Raw genomic sequence first — 23,156 nt, 5'->3', positions numbered from 1 at the left:
AAACTGACTGAAGAGTAGGCAATAACAATCCATTCCCAGATGGAGAATAATTAGTCATGGGATTCTCCCAGGAACTCTACTCTGCTTTACTCAAACAGAGACAAAATGTTAACTATCCTTAACCTGGACCAGACTTAATAAGAAACTCAGTAAGAGAACTTACATTTACTTTGAAAAGTTTTTCAGATACAGAACAGCGGTAAATTTTGTGATGAACTTAAGAAAAAAAGCTGCTTTTACAGGTAGGTTAGATACACGATACAGAAGCAAGCCATCACAGTTTGTAAGGTATTATCTGTACCATAAGGCATTTTTAGATACTGTTGAACTCCTGATGCCAACAAATGGCAATATGAAAATCATGTATTAGGAGGTAGTTATAGTTGCAAGATACATTTTCTCAAGTTAAAACAGTTAACTTGTGTGGGTTAATGGATGTTGCAATACAGCACATCTTTTATTTGACACAAAGGCTCATGTTAACAATTGACAGAAATATTGATCCAAAGGTGGATTTGTTACAAACATGAATATCTATGTTCACTTTTAATTAATTAGATGGCTCATATGCTTAAGGTTAAAGACATAGCTCAGTGATTTACTTGATCAGGCCCTTAATTACCATATTTTTTGCCTGCTGCACTTTACAATGTAGATCTAATCAAGTGTCAAACCTTTTGAGGCCTTTCATTGTTTAGCTGTCAGTAAAGAACAGTTATTATAGAAACTAAAATCCTCCTCTTTCTGCAGTACTGTAATTGAAAAATAGTCTCTGAATCTGTAACAAGAAATATCTCCCTAAATGAAAAGCTTCATAACTCATACTCTAAAAGAGACGATGATGATTAACTTTTATGTTAGCCGCAGAATATTATGCCCAGTAAAGACCTTTAGATTTATTCCATCCATCCATCCATCCATCCATCCATCCATCCATCCATCCATCCATCCATCCATCCATCCATGTTTTTAGAGATCTTCAGTGCTACATCTTGTTCTCCCAGAACCAGACATATTCATATTTGAAGGAGCATAAATGGGAGAGTTTAAGGACAAGTGAACACAGGACACAAAATAAATTTCAGGCTATTTCTTAAAAGCTACAAGGTTCTGAGCCACCTTCCTGACCTTTCACTGTTCCAAATGTTTATGTTATTGTTAAGAAGTTGATAGTTGCAAAATATTGACTTACTTATGAATAAAAAAGTTGGTATTTATGTATAATAATATATTTATGTATAATAATGTAAGACAGTAGTTATGTAATTAATCTATTTATCTAATAAATCAATGAAGAGTCTAGAAAAAGGCCAAGGGAGAGATTGATTCCTATGTATTAGAAACCTTTAAATTTGCTGTTCTTGCATATTATTTACTCTGCACATTCAAATCACCATTCATCCAAATGCAATGGCAGAAGTCTCTTGTTGTCTTTTTAGATCAGACTGTCACCAGAATTTGGGCAACTTGGAAAGCATCTGCTCTATTCCCAGCTTTTCCATTCCTTTGGAGTGGCTCTGGAACAGTTACACAATATCCACATCTGCTAAAAAAGAGAGGCAGACAGGAATATTAAGCACTAATAAATAATAGATAATTATGTAACACAAAAAATTTGCTGAAAATCAGCAAGAGAGGTAAACAAATGTTAGAACCATTTGTGACTAGTTTTAAATTGAAGGAAGGAAGGACAAAAAGCTAAAGAAAGCGAAATTGTTTAGATTCTTATGCACAAAGAAGTTGCTGTTTGTGGGACTGAGACCTGTTGCACATGCAAAAAAGTCAAGGTACCCACAAGGTGCCTCACCCAGGATTCCTCAGTTCAGACACAGCTTTGAAATTACTGTATTTTGAAATATAACCCCATGATCATAGTATCAGTATGTTGATTAAGTACCTGGCAATATACCAAGCAAATACAAGAGGGTTTAGAGAGATTATTAAAAAAAGGTATCTATCTTGCTAATGGCCTTTTGCCATGTCATCCTACTTTTAAGTACATTACATGGTTTACAGGAAAGAAGATGATTTTGAAGAGTTATCTTCAATTAGAGATCAAATCATCAAAATATCTAAGAAAACATCCCAAGAAACAAGTAAGTTGACTTATATAGGCATTTATTATCAATTAGCTGTATGTATATATATAAATATCTACATTTCAAAATTAATCAGTATTTTATTAAGGAAAACTATTTATAACAAAGTACATGAGAAAATTCTTTGAGAGGTAGAATTACCACTAATCTATAATTCATATACAGTATATTGTATATATATGCACACACATGCTACTTTGTGTGTGTCTATGTTACATATACACAGTTGCAAAAACATTCAGTATTGCATGTAAATTTTATTCAGTGATTTTGATTTTTATAGCTGCTCTTAGTATTGCTTTTCAACATTTTCAGTACAACTTTCCATAGCAATTTGTGATCTGGTCCTTTTAAAAATGATGTAGCACTTAACATCAGTTGTAAAGCAAATGCTGGGTATTCACAGGTCTTCAGGAACAAAGACTGAGAATTCAACTAAGCTTTATTTTCAAGTTTCTGCATATATTGAAAAAACAAACAGGTAACCAATCTGTTTTGTTTTTGTCTTGCACACGAGGGGCAAATCAAATCCTCACAGCTGCTTATATTCTTTTCCTTACCATGTATTTGTGAGTTCTGAAAATGTTATACATGATCTTTTGTACCTCCCTGTAACACCATTTTATCCTAAGCCTCATTCCTAATCACATATGACTGAAGTGAATGTTCCACAGAGTAAAAAGCATCTTTACTATGACAAAAACCTTCCACGATACAGGAGGCTACCTCAGCCATATGCTTAACAACAAATGTAAAGGTTTATGAAGCCTCTAATTGATAAATAAAATTTAATATATGTCCAACATTGACTATGTGTTGCTAAGGAAATTGTACACATACTGCCAAATGTAGGTTAAAAGCATGCAAGTATACAGTGCTACCTAATTCATTGTACATTTTTACCAACTTCAGTTTGGTCTGCCTTCCTTTTTGCAGCATATATTGCATAGCAAAAGTTAACACTCTACACTGAAAACAAAACATAAATCCTTTAAGACAAATTGAAAGAGTGTTAATTGTACAACTGAGTCATCACATAAATTACTTTTTTGTTGCAGCAGAAGATGTAATTACATCACATGTCAACAAATATTTTCCCTTTATTTTTCTTTCATAGTGTTTCCTTAAGAAACGTTAGCAGCCAGAAGTGGAAAGCAGACTATATATCAAGTGCTTTTAGTTGATATTGTAATAGCAAGTCTCTCACTAGTTAGACTTCCATCAAATTAGCAGAAGACCAATTAGTAAAAAAGTAAATTACATTAGGCTCTAAGCAGTAATGATGGACCCCTAAAACAAGAAAAATCTCTTGTTCATAAAAAAAATTATATCTTTGATAAACATATACAAATTCTTTAAAATATACCTTTTTGTAGCAAAGTAGACCCTAAATTAAAATATATTCTAGTTTTTACATAATTTTTATATATAGTTTACCAAAATATTCTTTTAATACATATTTTAACACTGTACACAAGTTAATAAATGTCTTAATGAAACTCATTAGAAATATATTCAAGCTGTCTCAACATAAACAATTTAAATTTCTATATAACATGGAATAGGAATTTCCATAAATTCAACTTCAGTGCATCTGCAGTAGTCATTAGCAATAAATTTCTGCCTGTTAAGAAGTTTCCTCTTGGTGTTAAGGTTTTAATACATCTTGTACTGAAGGTTCCTCCTTTTAATGAGCAGCTTCTTCTCTTCAGTTCCTCTCCATCATGAAGAACATTGACTTGAAGAGCTCAGCAGGTTCACCAAAGCAGCAATGCTTTAGTACTGAACATACTCAGATTGAAGGGACTGTGCAGAGAAGAAAAACTGATTAAAACTCACTGGAGAGGTTTTATTTATATATATTTTTACTTAAAGAGTAGAGGAAGGACAGAAAGGAGAAACATAAACAGAGTTGGAGTGGGATGTGAATCTCTACACAGGTAAAGAGTAAAACAGAAGAAATTAAAATCTGAGTAAAGTCCATCAACCCTCCTGAATCTACACTTTTCCAAACCAGCTTCTTGAGATTCTTTAAAAAGTGTAATAAGTCCTTTCAAATACCACTGCTGCTGTAAGTGAATTGTTTCCCCATATCCTGAAAGAGAATCCAACTGCTTCTGTAAAATATCCAACTGCTACAGCTTACTGTAGATGTTGATTCAGATAACGATACAGGAAACATAAGACATAGCTCATTACTGAGGAAAAAAGCTACCTCAATAATTACACAGACAGATAAATTTATGTATGTTACCAAAACCAGATGAAAATGAAGCACTACAAATTGTTCATCTGGATTAGTGTCAAGTCAGTATAATTAAGAGAAAACCATAACCTGCTCTATTGTATTTATTTACATTTCTGTTTCTACTGAAGTCTAAAGTCTTATTAAAAACTGATTAATCAGCTTAGACAGTATCCAATCCCATTACTAGCTCCTATACAGATGTGTTTAAGAAGTCATTCTGATGAATATGTTCTGTACAGTGGTGAGCCGTCCCAGATTAGTATGGTTATAAATAAATAGTAAACAAACCCCCCAAACATATTTTAAAACTGCACCAATTCTTCAGAATTAGAAAGAACTACTGCAGACCAACATGATTCCTAAGACACACTGGTCTTCTCTTCCATTTTCCTACTATTCCTAACTAGTCATTATAGAAAATACTCTTTGGCACCCATAGTGAAATCTGTTGGTAGAAGTGCATAGTATGTTTACTTATATCTTTATAGCTCTATCTAATATCACACAACTACCTTCCTCTATATTTCAAGTCTAAAAATACAACTTTGAAAATATACACTAAATGCATTTTCACATCTTGAAGATTTGAGACCATCTGGATATTTTTTTCTAGGTAGAAAAAGTGCTGTCAGCATATAGATTTGAATACCTACCACTCACGGAAAAATGTCTGGCTTTAGTAAGAGCAATGCAGAAGGAATAACCTTTCATTAATGAGTACTTGAAACTTTTAATGATCCTCAAAGGCTTCTCATTTTTGGATGTGTATTTTAACAGCTGGAAAGATGGTTCCACTTAATTTGTGCAATATTTGAAATGGACCCATCAAAACTGAATCCCGAGTAAAACATTTTTAAAAGGCATGAAATGTAGTTATATACTCTCAAATGCTGTACAGTAATGGATTACTTTAAGATTGGACAGCTGAAAGATGACCAGAAAGCACTGTAGACTCTTAAAAGCAGCAAGTATTAGTTACAAAGAACTGAGAACACCAGCCCTTCACTCAGCAGAGAGCAGTAAGCAGAATTCTACACCATGATTTCAGTAAAAGAAGCAAACCATAAATTAAAGATTCTGAAGTTTAAATTATAATTCTCAAAACTGTTAGTAATCCAAGTTACAAAAAATATGGAAAAAAAAATAAAGAAAACATTAAAAAAATCCCTAATATCCAGCAGCATATATTGTTTGGAAACAGGATAGCTTGTTTTGGTAATTTCCCTTACAGATGGGTAGGCAGAGTTTATTTACTTTCAAATGGAGAAATATGTTTTTCAGTGTGTTCTCACCCTCATCATAACTCTACTTCACATCCCTATGATTTCTTCCTAATGTCTCAGTCTTTTCTAAATACAAGCAAATAATTAAATCTAAACAGCATTTTTTCTCAGATTAATCTAAGTCACTTCACATAAATTTCTATCACTAAAAACATGGTGATAGCTGAAACAACTGAGCTATTGTAAAGTATAAGATTTACATTTGAGTTTGAAAAATTTAAATATAGCAGGAGAGGCTTGTTTTGATATTTTTTTGGCATTCTCAGAGAAGTAATCTGTGATCTTAAATCTCTTCACATATCTGAAGAGATTGACTGCAAAGTTTCAAAGCTTGTAATTGTGGGGTTTTTTTTTTCCTTTCTTCTTTTAAAGCTTTTGAGGACTTTTCTATTTTAAAATTTACATTTGTCATGACTCAACGTATGGCCTATGTTTCTGAAATCTTAATTAAAAACAAAAAACTCCAATCCATTTTACAAGTAATTTGCTGGATTTAACAAAATCTTATTTAAAATAGAGTTAAAAATAGAAGAAAAAAAAACAAGGAAAATTGACTGCTGAATTGCAAAAATGAGAGTTTAAAAGCAGTTATTGGAGTAGAAATCTCAGTGTGTATTCCTACAGTGGTCCCATGCCATGTCAAGCTTGCCTTTTTATACCCAAGTAACAGACGTTTCAACAAAGAACTAAGAATTAGATCGTTTCACTACAGTTAAAGATATTTAATGAAGTTTATGCTGAAACAACTGCTTAGATCACTTTCATTTTTCTTCTTCAAGAGGAGACACAGAAAGCCTCCTGGAAGAGAAAATAAATACCAAATTGAGGCACTAGAATTGTACTGGCAGACATGCGACTGCAGGACTAAGCCTGATTTTGAATTCTGTTTCAACACAGAATAACTCCATAGGCATTTAGGTCTATTTGTTAGGATTTTAACATGCCTTTTCCCCAGATAACTGCAAAAATGTAACAAGTTTTCTGAATTGTGCATCAACTCTCCCAAAACATTGCTGCAATAGGAGTGTTGCTGCAGGCAAGAACTACTGTGAAGACACAAGAGCCACTGAACTAACTCAGGATGCACTAGAGAAAACACACACACACACACACACACACACACACACACACAGTGATCCCATGGGTCTGCTGAATTTACACATCAGCAAGATGCACCAGTGTTTGTCTGGTTTTTGCAAAGCCTGTCCTATCTACATTAATGGTAAATTCTTATTAAGAAAAACCATGCTACAGGTAGAGATTATGTATGAGTTTTAAAACACTGCCAACACTTCTCAATTTTTTGGCAATGTTTCCATCTTGCCAGTTTCCATGACAGCTATAGAAGCAAAAGGTGACTCATCTTAAGACTACCCAGTTACATATTCTCCAATAAAAATACCTTTTAAAGAGCGATATTTAGATTTAGAACTACTGTAAGAACGAAGCAAAAATCTTATAGCAGTACCTTAAGTGTGATTATAGTTGAAGACAGTAATTCTGTTATTGTGAGAGATTCTGTTTAATCAAAACATGCACTTTACAAAATAAAATATTTATTCTATTTGACTGTAACAGCAAGTTTTCTTTTCTTTGAAAATCAAGCTTTTCTTCTAGTTCATCAGCATAAACACGATAAAATGGATTATAAGCTTGCACTGATGAAGAACAAAAACCATTAGAGAAAAATACTTGTCTGACAACAAAGGTTATAGTCATGGTTATTTTTTATTCTTCCTTTTTGTTAAGTGGAAAGTGGAACAGCAGTATTACTGCTTTTTCATTGCAAAACACTGGAAAAAGAAGATGAGCAAATAACCTTCTCTTCCATAGTGTGGGAAAAATTCACTAATGAGCTTAGTGAACAGAAGCAGAACTGAAAAATTGCTGTCCTAGCCATCTCAAAATGCTCCTGAACCAGTCATGTTAACAAAGATAGACAAGTAAGAGTGATAAGGTGATTTTCTAATATAAAAGTACTGCATGATTACAGCTTGATATCTAACTCAGGGAAAGGAGATTTTGGTCATTAAGAGGAAGGGAACTAACCAATATCATTCAAGAGTCCTTTGACAAGCTAAGTGAATAAACAAACCACCAGGACATGTAATAGACTTCTGTCAGGTACATCACTTGATGTGCTCCAATTAGAAAGAACACAAACACTGCAGCAAGCCTAGGCTGGGCTGTCACGACTTTCAAATAATTTCAGCATCTAAAGCAGTGAAGTGGAAATGATTAAACAGAATTCTGTTTTTAAAAGAACTCTGCCAGAACTGGTAGCTTGATACTACTCCGTATCTTGCTGATGAGCTTCAGACCACTGAAAAGTGCTACCAAAAGCAAAACAGCTGCATGTCAGGGGCTGAAGTAGTAAGGAAAAACCAATCTTCCTTGGTGGCTTAATTGGTCCTAGAAGAAGAGGGGAGGGGAAGTAGAAAAAAAAACAAAAACAAAACCAAACAAACCAAAAACCAAATAAAAAGAAAAGAAATTATGCTTTTCCACAGAGCTCCACATGGAAAAAAAGAATCCCAAACCAAACCAACTATCAATCCCCCGAGGAATGCAGGACATGGGATTTAAATACAAGAAACAGAAGTCACTGTCATTAATGGCAAGAACTCTTTTTTTCCCCTCTTCCCCCTCAGCTCTCAGTGCATTACAGTCAAAGAAAATAAAAAACTATGCATTTATAAGCAGGCTAACACTGAGTAGCAGATTTCTGGACTGGAACGATTTAAAAAAATGAAAAAAATTGAACACTTTCTAAAAGCGGTTTTGAACTTAACATAGTTTATCAAAAGAAAATCAAGTTGAGATGAGTGGCACGAGATATCTCCACAAGAAAATAAGATAATAAAGGGCTATAACATGGACATAATAAAGAGATAAAGAAAGTTTCAGGTTAAAAGTGAAATAGTTTTACTCTGCTCAATCAGTGGGACTAATAATTCAGAAAAATTATGTTGTCCTCAAAAGAAGCCATCTGTATTTGCCACTGAGCTGCTCCCTACCAGACAGAAAGCTTTCAGAGATAAATGACTGAAAAACCTACTCTTGTCTTAAACCTCAGGACATCACAGTAACTGCACTCAGCCAATTGTGCATAAAATGGGTAACAATTTAGTGCACTCCCCTGTGACTGGGAGATATGCACAAGGCTACACTTAGAAGCAAATACATTAATCAGAACATATCTGAAAATCATTCCAAACAGGAACACCTTTTAGCCATTATTATATTGAAGAAGGTAAATAAGAAGGTAAAAAAGGTAAATAAGAAATTTGTACTTTTCTAGACTTTTCTAGACTTTTCATGGTATTACTCTTGCTAAGAAATGCTGCTTCTCACATCACAGCATATAATACATAAAATAGCATATTTTTAGCTCACCTCACTCTTCAGAGCAGAGTGGAGATAGAATTTTGTTTAAAGATCTTGCTGCCTTTGACTGTGTGTAACCTCTACTCAAGAGCAATGTCAAGCCAAGAATTATTCAAAGGTTAGATCCTTTATATCCCTTATATCCTTCCATGCATTACTAAGTTATTAAGATAGGTAGGAAGAAAATTAAAGGTATTCTTAAAACGGAAGAATTGTGCATTTTAGAAAGATTTTTTTTCTTTAAAAATGTTTCCAATTCAACCTGAAACTTTACACTATGCCCAAGATATTTTATTTAAATCAATGTTTTAAGTCACTTAATAGTTCTACTACAAAGAGACAACAATTAATTTCCTTCTTCACTGCAACACACAGAGCTGTAAGCACCTCTCTGCTGTCAACATGTCTATTTCACCTGTACACGAATTGCTCCTTTCTTCTTCCTTAAACTACACAGTCACCAACATTCTTTGCTTTTGCCTTCTACCCAAGTCATCCTTATCTAAGAAAAAAAGGCTTGCTACAATTCAGGAAGTTTTACATTTTACATTTACATTTTTCAGGAAGTTTTACATTTTACACCAATTCAGGTAGTTTACATTGTAAACCACCCCCTCTCCTCACACAGATTTGGGGAATTTTTGTCAATGCCAACTATGTTGCACCTCAGAAGTTTTATGAGACTAAGGAGAAACACAACACTATCCTAGAATTCTGTAAATATCTAGACACAAAAAACCCCCAAAGTGTCACCAATACTTAATTTCCTGTCCTATGCTTATGGAACAAGCCCACTAACTTGACTTTCACTGTTAAAAATCATTTGTAGCACTAAGTTACAGCAACTACTTCTGCAAAGGAAGTGACAGTTCTTAGCATTTAAGATGTTATATTTACATTCAACCTTTTAAGCAGGTTGAGGAAAACAGGCTTACTGTTTCTGTAATGCTTTACCTTGTCATTTGGAACCCTTGTAAATTCTGGCCTATTTGTGAATGATGTCAGCTTGTTTTCATGACTAAGTCATATTACAGTTACAAGGAGTGTCTTCCTCTTAGGGTGCTGCATTTAAGTTTACATGCATATCATTTAAGCATAATATATAGCTGTAAGTAAAATATGGAAAAAACCCCTCTAAAAATGCTGCTGGAAGCATATAATTTACAAAAGAAACAACTGAAAAGAATGGGAATGGGCTGGCTCTCCAAAGAATTACTGTTCAATACATTAAATATTAGACAGCACTGAAAGTGAGACATTAAAAAAAAATCAATTCAGCTAATTTACCACTTATTATTCAGATGAGTGAGTGCTCTCACCTGCTGGTACACTGACTTTTAGTGCCAGGATACTCAACAGGACCACAGGACTGAACTCCTGAGGACTGAATTTCTGTAAGCACAATTAAAGACTGGGAACACCTAAAAAGGTTGACTTTCCAGAGCAATCAGAATGCATGAACAAATGAAATGCTCATTAATGTATCTCAAACAAACATTCCTGGCTTGCAAAACAGCTTTTCACCTCTCTCCTCATCTCTGTGCCTGAAGAAATTAAACTGATTTAGTTAAACAAGACAATCCTCTTGTTCTAGAACTCGTTTTATCATAGAAAAATTGTTGTGGTTTCTATGTATCACTTGAAAAATCTCAATTATATACAGTTGATTACAATCCCATGTGGTAGAGTAAAACAGAGTCAAATTAAAGAGGTGAAGATGTGGCAACATTCAAGAACTCCCTTGCGAACAAACTACTGCTGCTGTTTAAAGCAAAGTTTAAACTCAAATTTACACTCAATGCAGAACAATAATTCTAAGATCGTGGAATATCAGCATTTATTTCCAGATAAACTGTAGTGGATAAGAAGCTAGTTTTTTTTTTTTTAAACAAGGAGTCTGAAAGCATCAAGTATTCTTAAGAGCCACCTCAGGTCAAGCAGATTCTACCACAGTAAGAAGAACCCACTGAATTAAGAGAATACAGAATCACCTTTCCTCAACTAACTTCTATGTTCTGTATATACAGATTAGGTTTCAGTCACACATGCAATTTAATTCCACAATGGAACAATGAGATTTTATTTCCTACCGTCATGTATCCCCAGAAAAAAATCCTAAGCTACAAAGATGTGGCTTCTGAACTGTGAGTGGTGCCATACCCGAGCTGTTAACAAGAGGGGGGGTCATCCACTTGTGCAGGAAGAAGGGAACACAGCCTGTCAATGACCTTTTGCAGGACATCCTACTTACATGCAATGTATGTTATTAGCTGTTTTAAGACAGACTCATCACACTCAAAACCACTAGCACGTATAACACCAGAACTTTCTTTATACTGAAACAATTTATCAGTGGTAAGGAAACAGAAGAGTGATGTGCACTGAAGTTAATTTTATACAAAGCCAATTTTATTTCCACCCAGTAAAAAAAATAAAAATCCTAAGTGTCAGAACTAGTCAAGAGAGGCTGACAGGCTCCTTTAATCATAGGCAAAATATATTAAAAAGTGTACTATTTTTCATAATTAGTAGGCTATCAAAATCCTTGGAAACCAGGTATTTTAAATTGGTTTTAGATTTATAGTAGTAGATACAATTATTTTTTCCCTAGAATAGATGAAGCTATTTCTCATTTCATAACTGAAGTTTCTCTAGTCTCTCTTCTCTGCATTTTGTATAGAAACACTTTCAAGTTGCATTAGTTTGTATGTACATCCTCTTTATACAGACTCTTACACAGAGGAAGAGCACAAAATAAGCCTAAGGCAGCACCGCTGTTGAGGAATGAAAGCTGCAATGTGAGACAATCAGAAATATCTTGCTTCTAATACTTTCCACATTTGGTGTTAGAAAAGGAATAAGTTTCAAGTCAAGAGCACTAACTGTTCAAATAAGCCCTATCTTTAAAGATGTTCTACTTCTGTTTACTATGACACATACAAAGGCTTAAAATCTGTTACTGCACAAAGATGAAGACGCATAATTAACTTACAGACTGTGTTACGGATAATTCAAAATAAAATTTAAACAGTAAAAAGGTCCATTAAAAAGTTATCAGGAAAGATGTAAAGTTCAGGTGCAATTTATTTTCATGAAGCTTCCATGTAACAGATGCTTAGAAGAGATGGAAACAAAAGCAGCTGAAATGACAGGTAACAGACAAAGGTGCTGTTCAGAAACATTAGAGGAAGTCGGAGAATTATGCTACGACTGTTTCTTCCAACAGTTTTGCTCACAGAAGCAAGGAAGAAAAGCATCAGTGACCTGCCTGAAAGTGCTGTTGTGACTATGACTTACAGGAATGGACTCTGGTATCATGCTGGAGGAGTTGTAAGGCCCATAAAGGAAGGCTGCTGCGTACTCATCTGTCACGGCGCTCTGAAAATTGATTTGGCTGCTCAGGTTGTTGCCGCTACTGCTGTTTCTGTTGTATAAGTTGTTGTTCAGTTCATGTTTTTTTCTGTGTGGCAGCTCCAAGCTGCCATTCAGGTGACTGGCGATATGGCTTACAGAAAAACCTGTCCTAGAGGACGATGATGTCATTTTGCTCTCATCATCATCTGAAGCAGCATACAGGTTCCCTAGAGAACTGGCTAGTCTGGAGTTTATGGAAACGCTGAATGGAAAACACATGCAGGGGAAAAAAAATATTCACAAGGTATGTAGAGAAATATACAAAAATGTAACAGACAATTCAGAAGACATTAGGTGAATAACACAGACCTTTCTGAAATAATCTGTGCTTGCACACAGGTTCATTTTCTAGCTCGTAAGTAATGAAAAGCAGAATTCTTTGTAAGGACTTCCCAAGTTTTGCTTATTCAAGCACTATGCCATGGCCAGCTTTCACCTCTGTCAAACCATATACACATGCAGAAGATGGTGTTAAAAGGTTTAGGCAGTATCTGATATATACGGAGGGACTTTTGTGTACATGAACAGTTTAGGAACTCCTCCTCTGTTTCTTGCAATCAGTTTTGCGATACAAGGCTTCAAGTAACCAAGCAGTAATACGACAAAATTTGAGACTAGAAATAAGGTGTCCTGAAATATCTCAAGCTGGTTACTCTGTTCAGGCAAATGTTTGTGCACATAATTATTAAAAATGCATCAATCATTCTGAGTGTCATATATATAATTACTTAGGACAGTAGTAATAATGAAGCTAGATAGTAATGAATCAAGGGTTCATAAAAATTAATTACCACTCAGTATTCTGAGAGTAATAGCATATAGACTAGTGGGAATAGCTGCAAAACATCTATAAACTGAAAGAAGTGAATGAAACCTTAAGAAATCACCTGAGCAAGTACTATTTCTGATGACGCAGTCTCAATAAAACTCTCAGACCAGTAGGATAGATTTTGGATTTTGCTTTTTTTTTAAATCTGTAGGCAACTAAAGTTTGGCTAGTGGAACAGAAAATCACTGCAAGTAAATTTAAGTCTTATAGCCAAGAACAGCAAGCCCTTCATAGGCTGCAGATGTGCTGACAACCACTGCAGGATACGGTAAGCATTTGAACCAAAATGAGAAGAAGAAAAAAAACCTTTTAAAGTTAGAGCCTGAGGATGTGGCAAGTCTGCTTATTCTTTCTGCAGATGGTGAAGTAACTGCCATCACTCTGGAGGCCTTCAGAGGAGAAATGGATCCTTCTGTGCTACCTGCAGTACTCAGTCTAAAAACAACACAGAGTTCCAGTGAGAAGCAAGATTTTATAATTAAAATACACATCTCCAACACATAAGTCTTTCAGTGCATAGACTGGTATTTTAAAATAAGAGTGAATTCTCAAGTCTGAGAACTCAACAGCAAAAACTCAAGTTTACCTGCTTAAACATATTTTTAAAAGAAACTTTCCAGATATCCATTCCAAGTATTTCCCCTGCTGCCCCTTATTAAAAAGATACAAGCTACTTTTCACCTTGATAATTTATGAAGGACACGGTCCATTTCTTATAGATTTATTCTAAGTTTTATCATAAATTTTAGAACTCTAAATGTAAATTTTATTAAGAGTACTTTTTGAGCTTATAGAGCAAGTATGAGTAGAAAAACTCAAAACTGTACTTTTCATGAGGTCAGTGTCATTTCCAGATGAAAATTTTCACTAAGTTGCACAGAACATGCAGCTCTTTCTATGGTGGGATTTTTAATGACAACATTCTTCATGTGTTGATAATGAGCTGTATGTATGCTACACTGGACAACTCAAATTGTTACTACTATTGCTGTCCACATTAATTAATTAAAAAATTAATTTTCTCTAACCCTAGATCAAGAGATACAACAATTGGACCCTAAAGGATGAAAAAACATGGGTACAGATCTCCAACTACATGCACAGAAGAAAAATGACAATAAGCAGCTTTAATTACACACCAAGAAAGGGTAAAACATTAATTTCCAATGCTAGTCATCTGGAGAAATTCAACTCAAAAATTCAGGTCAGAAAACTGAAAAATATGTGCTCTTTTCAGTATTAATGCTTGATAATGATAAAAGTTCTGTCTTACATACTGTATTGTTGATTCAATGGGGTAAGGCATGCAATTTGCAAGTGCTTAAAAAGGTTTGTTACCTGCCTATGCTCAGAAGTCTGAAATAGTGATCATATAAATTGATTAACAATGATCAAAAAAAACCCCAAAACAACCAAACCAACACAAAAAAAAACCAAAAACCAAAAAAAAACTAGTCAAATGATATACATTTAGAACTAGAGTTTTAAAGTCAGTACCTGAAGGGCTGTGATAGTGACCTGGTGTGCAGTTTGATGTCTTGCAGCCTAAAGAAACAAAAGCAGCAATCTTTATACAAGGATCAAAAAAACCTTTCCTCTCTGCCAAATCATATCTGTGTGTCTCAGGTTGACTTAAAATACAAATATAAGAGTTAGAATTATTGTCAATCAGTGTTTTAATTTACAGTTAAAGAACAGAGAGCTACTTCAGGTTTAATTTCAAAGTTCACATTTTTGCTGGTTCTGAAAAATTCTAAATTTCCATAAGGAGTACAGAAAAGTAATTACAGAAAGACAACAAAGTTTGATTAAGAATATTTTGTTCAAGTTTTAAGTTTTAGAACACTGGATATAAATTAGAAAATTTTCAAGTATTTTTTACATTATCTTTTACTTCTACAAAGAAGGCATCCCTACACAGGGAGACAAAGAGCAACAAAGGAGAGAAGAAAAAGATTAACAAACCAAATCTGCAACTAATAGGTACATATCTGGAGAAGTTTCCACCACAGAAGGTGATACAGGTAGTACCACTGCCTTAAACAAGATCATGTACTTGCCACACAGACCTGATAGCATGGACTGAATTTAAAACTGTAGGTTACCTCAGACTGGTATAATTACCTCAGAGCTCCAGCTGCAGCAGAACAAGGCTGTCTCCTAGTTTTTAAGGCATTCAGCTTATCTCCCTGTGTCATCTCATTCTGAGCTTCCACATCTTTGTCTTCAGAATCGTTCTGGGAAACAAAAGCATGCAAGCAAGGGAATCTATTAAATCCTAGGAGAGCACAGATGCAAAGCCCTGAGCATCTCCTTGTCAAAGATCAGAATCCAGAAGGCTGATCTACTGCCTCCTGCAGACATGGCACTACTCTTTGTATAGCTGTGGGACATTAAATGTGCCTCTGTACAAACACATGCACATAGGGCTCTTGCAGAATGTGACCTCGAAGTCAGCTCATGATGCTCAAGCCTAATGCCAGCATTTATTGACTTCAAGGATGTCTGTTGGACATTTATACACACCTGCATTATTAGTTAAAAACTTAGAATAGGAAGACTTTTTTTTGTTTCCAAGAGGAAAGCTGACTTTTTGTTTTCCTTCATTCTCAAGAAAACAACTGAAAATCCTGAGAGAATGACTTGAAATAATGCAAATCTTTTGAAGCATGAAAAAGCTGTAGCAGTTTTAAATATTACTTGATTGTTTTTATTTTTTAAGTGGATATTTGATTTTTCTCAGATTAACTTTTTATAGGTCATAATTAGAACAATCTAATACTAATACAAGCCTAAAAAAGCCAAAAATCTAGAAGTTATCTGTAACTAGTTGTTAAAAGCACAGTTTCAATCTGTCTGAATTTTTTACTAAGAACACTTACCTCCTTGTATTGCTCCAAATCTTGTGCTTTATTCAAAGTGTCACTGAGGGAAATGTCATTCAAGCCACAAAGAACTCTGTTAACGTTTCCATCAAGTCCTTGCTGTTTCTGCTTTGATCGGATGAGATCTCCCTCCAGCCATAACATTGCTTGCTTCCTTCAGGATACAGAACCAAAGCCATTCAGATCAACAAATTTACATACACATAAAAAACCATATGAAAACATGCCACACTTACAGACTGCCAACATTTGAATCTTCTGTACATCTTCATCTGGAAAAAAAATCTACATGTCTCTCACAAAAAATTTTAAAACTTCAATACTTAAAAAGAACAACAAAAACCCTCCAGAACCAAATACATCTGTAGTCATCACAGTACTAAAACTTCATTTTATCAAATCCTTCTGGGGAAAGAGGTTAACTAAACAGGAATTTGCAATCATATTTTAATGGCTCTTAAAACACAACTTAAATAATATAAAATAGTGCTTTAATATACATCATATGTAGCATAATTGATGATACAGAACTTTGCAACTCACTAGTGTGTCTTCTGAATACAGGTATTGTGTAGTGAAACTACAGCTGACCTGTGAAGTGCAAGTGGATGCAGTCATGTAAAGTTTACCAGAAGCCTAATATAAACTTTGAGAAACTGAAAGAATATATTCTTCACACAGGTGGCATTATTCCTCTACAAAGAAGTTTGCAGGATAGGTACCAGTGATGCTAGTTCCATCCAAGAACTGAGACACTATTACATACTACAGAAACAACATTGAATTCCTCCACTGAACATAGAGGAAAAACATGAGGAATTAAGTAAGAATAAAATAAGAATACACTTTCACTGGAAACTTTTGTTTGAAAATAAAATATTATGGCAAGCCTTAAGAGCTAAGGGATCTGAGCCAACTGCCTAATCTTTTGCATAATAAATGCAAAAGGTAAGCACTTCAGAAAATTTCCCTACATCCCTGGTAAACATCATGAAAAGGCAGAATACAGGGATGGGGGAGAGAGGGAGTGCCACTTAGTCCAATTAACAGAAGTAGCCTAGAAAACATGCTTGAATTTAAATACTTTTGCAATCTTTCAGTATTACTGCATATGTAGACACAAATTGATCTAATACACATTGAAGTGGGAGAATTTCTGTAACCATATCCCCCCCCAGACTAGTCAAACCTCCCTTATCAAACCTCAAAGAGCCGATTAGGCTTTGATATCTATGAAGCTTGGGAGATTGAAATTCCAAGATGTTACCTTTTACTCTGCAGCCCTGAGGGCAAGACATTTTTATCAGAAAGATGTAACTGACATTCTTTCTCAACTCCATTTTGACACCACTGGTGACATTGCTTGACTTCTGTCTGTGATTGTTAAAACAGCTCTCTACCACCCATAGACAGTGGAAAATTCTTACTGAACAATACTACAGTTCTCAGCTGTGGCAAATGCAGGCAGATCTGAAGGATCTTGGCCTACCTTTAAAATCAAGCCAGGTATTCCTTCAGTCAAACCAAGAAAAGACATGGGTCTTATTTTTCCTATCTTGTAAGTAAACAGCATTTACTATTCATATTGCCTACTACTTTTATTGTTATTTTTCTCTGAAGAAGTCTGATCTGGCTCCAGTGAACACCTGCAGTTTGTCAAAGTTTGTGATCCGCAGTGTTTTGAATAATAGCAATCAATCACTCAAACAGAGAAGTGCCCATTTAGTTGCACTGGAAAATAAATAAAACCCCTCATCCATGCTCTACTTCTCTTGAATTACCATTTGAATTCTCTTTTCCTCTCCAATATCCTATGCAAGGTCGGTGCATCTTTTACAACATTTACACAGTATCTAGCAGAGCTGATGAACTATCCTTTTCCTACTTGTAGTGGATTTTCTTAAAATATTTTGTCCCATAAAAGTGCAAATGCCTCCAAGTAAATATTGTCATGCCATCAACTCAAATACATCAGCATAAACACTGCAGTAGTAAATGCACAACACAGAAACCACTATGACATTAAACTTACTGTCTACATCACTCTCATTCATTTCCAGTCAGGATCAGATCTGAAGCTGTATTAAAACCATACATTTGTTTGGCTACAATTCCAAATGAGAACAGTTTCATACATCATGTTGAGGAATCTGATGGCGATCATAAGCTTTCTACCAAATATTAATTTAATCTTTAGTTACAATAAAGAAAAAACATACAAATGATACAATTTTAAGTGCCAAAGATTATATATAAAGTATTTAAAACTATTCTGTCAGTGTTAATATTTAATAAATCCTATTTGTTGATTTATTCTTTTGTCCACATCAGTCCACTTCCAATACATTCATCTAACTCCTGAATTCCCCAGAACAGAAACATGCAGTCTTAGGGCCCTGTGCCCCTTGAAGGGGACAAAATGCATAGAAGTCCAGAAAAGGTGACTGCTTCTGAGCAACTCAGATTTCAATCCCCTATTAACTAACCTTAAAATATCAGTAGACAAATTAGGTCCTATAAATAGTGCAAGATGGAAAGGGATGGAGAGGAGCAAATAAGGTGTATATATATATCTACATACTCTTCCAAGAAGTGTTGCTGTGGTCCTATAACGGAGCCTGGGCGACATATTCTTATCCAAGCAATGGCTTCAGCATGTGTGAACTTGTAGTGCTTCATTAGGTAACAAGCAATCAGGGTTCCTGTTCTTCCCAGGCCAGCTACACAGAAACAAGCATCAACAGCCACATATGAAGGGATGAGCGTTCCAGGATTATCAAATAAAAGTATGGGATATAAGAAAACTTCCATGCAATGTTATTCACCATATTAGTATTTGAAGAAATAATTCCTGATTCAGTATGCTATTTATCACATAATTCAACTTCAATGCTGTTGATATAGGGTCAAATCTTTCATACTTAGGAAAAGTTAATGTTTAAAAGAACACCTGCAACAGTGATCACTCATGGAATTTGAAAAATTCTCCTCCATACTTCGTTTAAAAAAAGGCCAATATTTTTTTAAAAAGCCATGATCAAGCTGGATACCAACTTCATATTTATAATACCACTATAAAAACATAATCAAAGCACCCTTGAGAGGTCAACACAAGTACCTAAAAACCATGGTGCAAATACATGTCACATCTCAACAGAGAGCAACACAGTGGGATTTTCTTTTTGAATCAGTTTTGTTGTTAAACCAGCACATAAGACTATTTACTGCTATCTGTACAAACAGCAGTCACTGTTGACCAATGTATAATTTTAGATATCAATAGCTTAAAATAATTTAACCCATTGTCCAACAAATCCCAAACTAATCCTGTTTTTAAGGGGACAAAAGAGACAGAAAGATTAGCTTTTATTATTAGTAAAACCTGAAACTACAGAGTGAGAATTAACCTCTTTCCAGCTGTGTCTCATCTACTAGTAAAGTATTTCCCCATTTAAACCTTATTTCCCACAAATACAGTATTTACAACTTAATAGTCTCACAGTAGCCCACTATTGTTAACGTACCAACAACTATCTGTGTGGAAACTCTCCAAGCAGCCAGACATCTCTACTGACAATTCTATACACAACTACAAACTCTTTACATTTAACCAATAACTAACTCTGACTTTATTGAAAGTGAAGATGATTTAGGTAGGATGGAGGTAGACGTTCAAACATAGTGAGGTTCCATAACTATAGCTTAGAAGACAAGCTCTGAAGACTCATTTAAAAGGCAAAGTATTGATTCCAGTTCTTTCCTCCAACATTCTGCTAATTTACAAACTTTCCATTACAATCCTTTGCAATTAACTGTTCTATCTCATCTGAGACAAGCAGTTTCTAGTGTAATAGCTGTACTCAGAAAACCTCTGCCATGTATCTCTGCCCGAGTTAGGCCTGAGTTAACTATTCCTTTAACACTATAGAGGATTATTTATGGTGGTGTAAAAACTAGAAAGAACAAGACTGTTGATTTGCTTACTAAATGGTCAGACAAAAGACCAAAAATACTTCAATGTAGAAACCACATCTCTAACTCACTAACAAGTATGTAGTATTTCTTAAGCAGCTAAGTCTGGAGCAATCTACAAACAACCTCCTGCTAATCAACAGTTTATACTCTCATTTAGCCAGTTAGCAGATGCCCAGCTTATCAATGCCAGAACTGAGTTCTAGCAGCAATAACAACCTGCTGACAAATAAACCTGTTTATCCTTGACATGCGTATTTATTGATCATGTGAAAATTATGAATAGTATTATTCTTGCTTCTGATCAGGCAAGGCATTCATCTCCACCATGTCCTTACACAACTCTAAACATAAATCAAGCTGAACCCTTAAAAGCCTTTGTTAATCTCTCTTGACTAAGCACGTTTTGTGAATTTTCTGGCTGGTTTGCTCAATTAGGCTGGTTTGAAATGCTGGCATCACAATAACCCACATTAACTTGAAATGTGGAATTCATACTCCACAGAAAAATGCAGAACAGTCAAAAAGCACAAAGATAACCTTTTAGTGTTTTGCACTTCCTAGCCAAGTATCATAATGCTGTGAAAGCATAATGCAAAAAAGAAACCTTCATCAACTAAATCTCAAGTCATATTAAAAGAAACACAGAACAATGAAGAACAGATTTTCAGTTCCTGCATGTAACAGTGTAGGATGTAAGGACTTCATATACAGAGGAAAATAACAAATATTTGGTATATATTTAGTCAAGCACCAAAAAGCATCATTACTCTCACAATCTCAAAGTGTTCTTAAATACTACACTTCTGGTATAAACTCTATGGATTTATACTTACTCTGAATTTCAGTTTAAGAAATGAATAGGTGCACTTACCTTTACAATGTACAGCAATGGCACCATCAGCATTTTCACAGATGTTCAGGAACCTCTGGACTATACTGTCACTTGGTGTGCTGCCATCAATGAAGAACAGATCATAATGCTCAAAACCAGCATCAGTAAAGCGTTTTGCCTCATACATTTTTTTGTTTAGTCTTATGACTGATGTGACATTATGCTTCTTGAAATAGGGAAAGTAGGCTTCAGGTGCATGAAGAGGATAACCTATAAAAAAAATAAAGCCACAATCATTTAATGTCCTAGGTTCATGAAGTTCAAAATCTCACTAATCAAAACTGCCCCTGAAAACTTTTTGAATAATAAACATGCGAATACTAAAAATACTTTAATACCTTATTCAGAATAGACATGTAAAGTGATATAAAAAATTGTCAAAAAAATGCTCATTAAGACCACTTTTATTATAAAAAGTATTAGGAGGCAAAAAATTAAACGAGAGTTCATGTGAAGCACTGTACTGTCTCCAACTAAGCCCCCATTCCTCTCTGCAAGAGGGATTTATACATAAAGCTGGGGACATATACGAATTCAGCATTTCAAACCAGCTGTTTACCTAGAGTCAAGCTGCTGATCAAAGAATAAAAACATGCTTCAAGAGGAAACACTGTTTCTAAGGAAAATAGACTGCTCATCTATATTAAGGACAAGAGGAACAGTCAAAGGATAAACTGCAGCACCAAAAATACTCCTGGCCTACTGGGAAGTAAAAGAGCTTTACTGCCTTGATTCTCAGTCAAGGGACAAAAGGATCCTCTAGACGGAGATGGGGGGACAAGAAGGGAGGTCAATGACAAGACAGCTGTTCAGGACAAGTCACTGCATTAGTAAGTGCAATTCAAGTCACAACATCATGAGAAAAATGTAAAGTGTACTTGCAATCACTTGGGAGAAGTTGAGCTATTGTTTCATAATTGGATTTTAAGTGTATTAATTTCTTAATTTTCAGTTATAAATGTTATAAATAAATCACAGGTTTTCCAAATTCCATGAAACAGTTTAAGTAAATTTAGAAAAAATTCTTCAAGAAAGGGTTGCAACAATGACTGGGGAAGAAACCCAAACCAACCAAAATATTTTCCTTCTGGATTTTGTTTAAATTTTCAGGGGACACTATGTAACTGGCAGCAATTCAGTCATAAACATGCAAGAGCAGAAGAAGTGGATTGGCAGGGAAGGTAGATATTCAGAAAATATGCTCACATAAACAACAGGACATGGCACAAATAATATACTCAAATTCAGAAAAAAGCTGATGGCAGTATTTAAATAACTGATTTTCCTTTTAGCTGGGCCAAATCTCTACTTTCCCTCTGTCAAGAAGCAGTCAAGTTTCTCTCTCTATTTTGGTTTTTTTTTAATTCCACTATAATCACATTCCCTAGGTTCTTCACATTACCTCAAGTATCTTCAGTAGGAAAGGCAAGCTTCTTTTAAAAGTCTTTCCTGGTCTGTGCCATAAAACTCTTAACACAGTCTTCTGTGATTAATACAACTCACCTTTAATTCTGCACACTTACTTATCAGGTGTCTGGTTCCAGGAGAACAGTAAGCAACCTGAGTCTCTCAGGCACTTTGTCACAGGATGAAAAGTCACTGACTGTCAGAAGAATTGAAATTCTTCTGGCAAAGAAGAATTCCAAAACCTTTTGAATTAAATTCTATGAGTGGATATAAAATGCTCACTGGATGATTATTTCTGAAGATTAAAACTGATCTATAACCCTCTATTATCTTCTGCTCATTGGCTGTGATGGTTCTACGTGCTGGAAAAATACGATCATAGCATAGCATTAAAACATGCACCGTACCATTTTCAAGTTTGCTTTTTGGGTGTGGTCCACTAAAAGCCAAAAATTTTCCTGGAATAATCCAGTTGAAGTCACCATTTTCCACCCGCTAAAAAAATTTCAGAAGAGAAAAATATTTTAGTACCTGTATCTAGAAGGTTAAAAAATTACTCAAGATTTTATTTTACACTTTACTATGTTCTTGTTGCATTAAAACAAACATTTGATATGTAATTAAGCTAGCTTAATTATATGGGACAAATTAACCATAAGCTGCTTCTCAGATCTATCTCAACAAACTGAAATGCAAACAAAATTTGCTTAAGTTTTCCAATGAAAGCAGAAAGACCC

General features: G+C 34.8%; 1 protein-coding gene across 2 annotated transcripts in view; it reads right to left on the bottom strand.

Moving 5' to 3' along the window:
- Positions 1 to 2,101: 2,101 nt before the first annotated feature.
- Positions 2,102 to 23,156, bottom strand: part of CDC14A (cell division cycle 14A) — a 51,145-nt gene continuing 30,090 nt past the window's right edge. The window contains exons 8-16 of one of the 2 annotated variants that reach the window (XM_062497103.1): positions 22,827 to 22,914; positions 20,992 to 21,222; positions 18,727 to 18,865; positions 16,143 to 16,299; positions 15,385 to 15,497; positions 14,758 to 14,805; positions 13,567 to 13,695; positions 12,315 to 12,633; positions 2,102 to 3,905 (exon numbers count right to left, since the gene is read on the bottom strand). In XM_062497103.1, coding sequence (XP_062353087.1) covers positions 3,876 to 3,905; positions 12,315 to 12,633; positions 13,567 to 13,695; positions 14,758 to 14,805; positions 15,385 to 15,497; positions 16,143 to 16,299; positions 18,727 to 18,865; positions 20,992 to 21,222; positions 22,827 to 22,914 — 1,254 coding nt within the window. In that variant the 3' untranslated portion in view covers positions 2,102 to 3,875. Of the gene's footprint in view, positions 3,906 to 12,314; positions 12,634 to 13,566; positions 13,696 to 14,757; positions 14,806 to 15,384; positions 15,498 to 16,142; positions 16,300 to 18,726; positions 18,866 to 20,991; positions 21,223 to 22,826; positions 22,915 to 23,156 lie in introns of those variants that run through there. The other variant, XM_062497104.1, reaches the window with a different exon arrangement.

The sequence above is a fragment of the Cinclus cinclus genome, chromosome 8 (genome assembly GCF_963662255.1).
Source record: "Cinclus cinclus chromosome 8, bCinCin1.1, whole genome shotgun sequence".
Classification (NCBI taxonomy): Eukaryota; Metazoa; Chordata; class Aves; order Passeriformes; family Cinclidae; genus Cinclus; species Cinclus cinclus.
The sequence above is the reverse complement of the archived record's forward strand: the minus strand, read 5'-3'. Positions and strand labels throughout refer to the sequence as shown.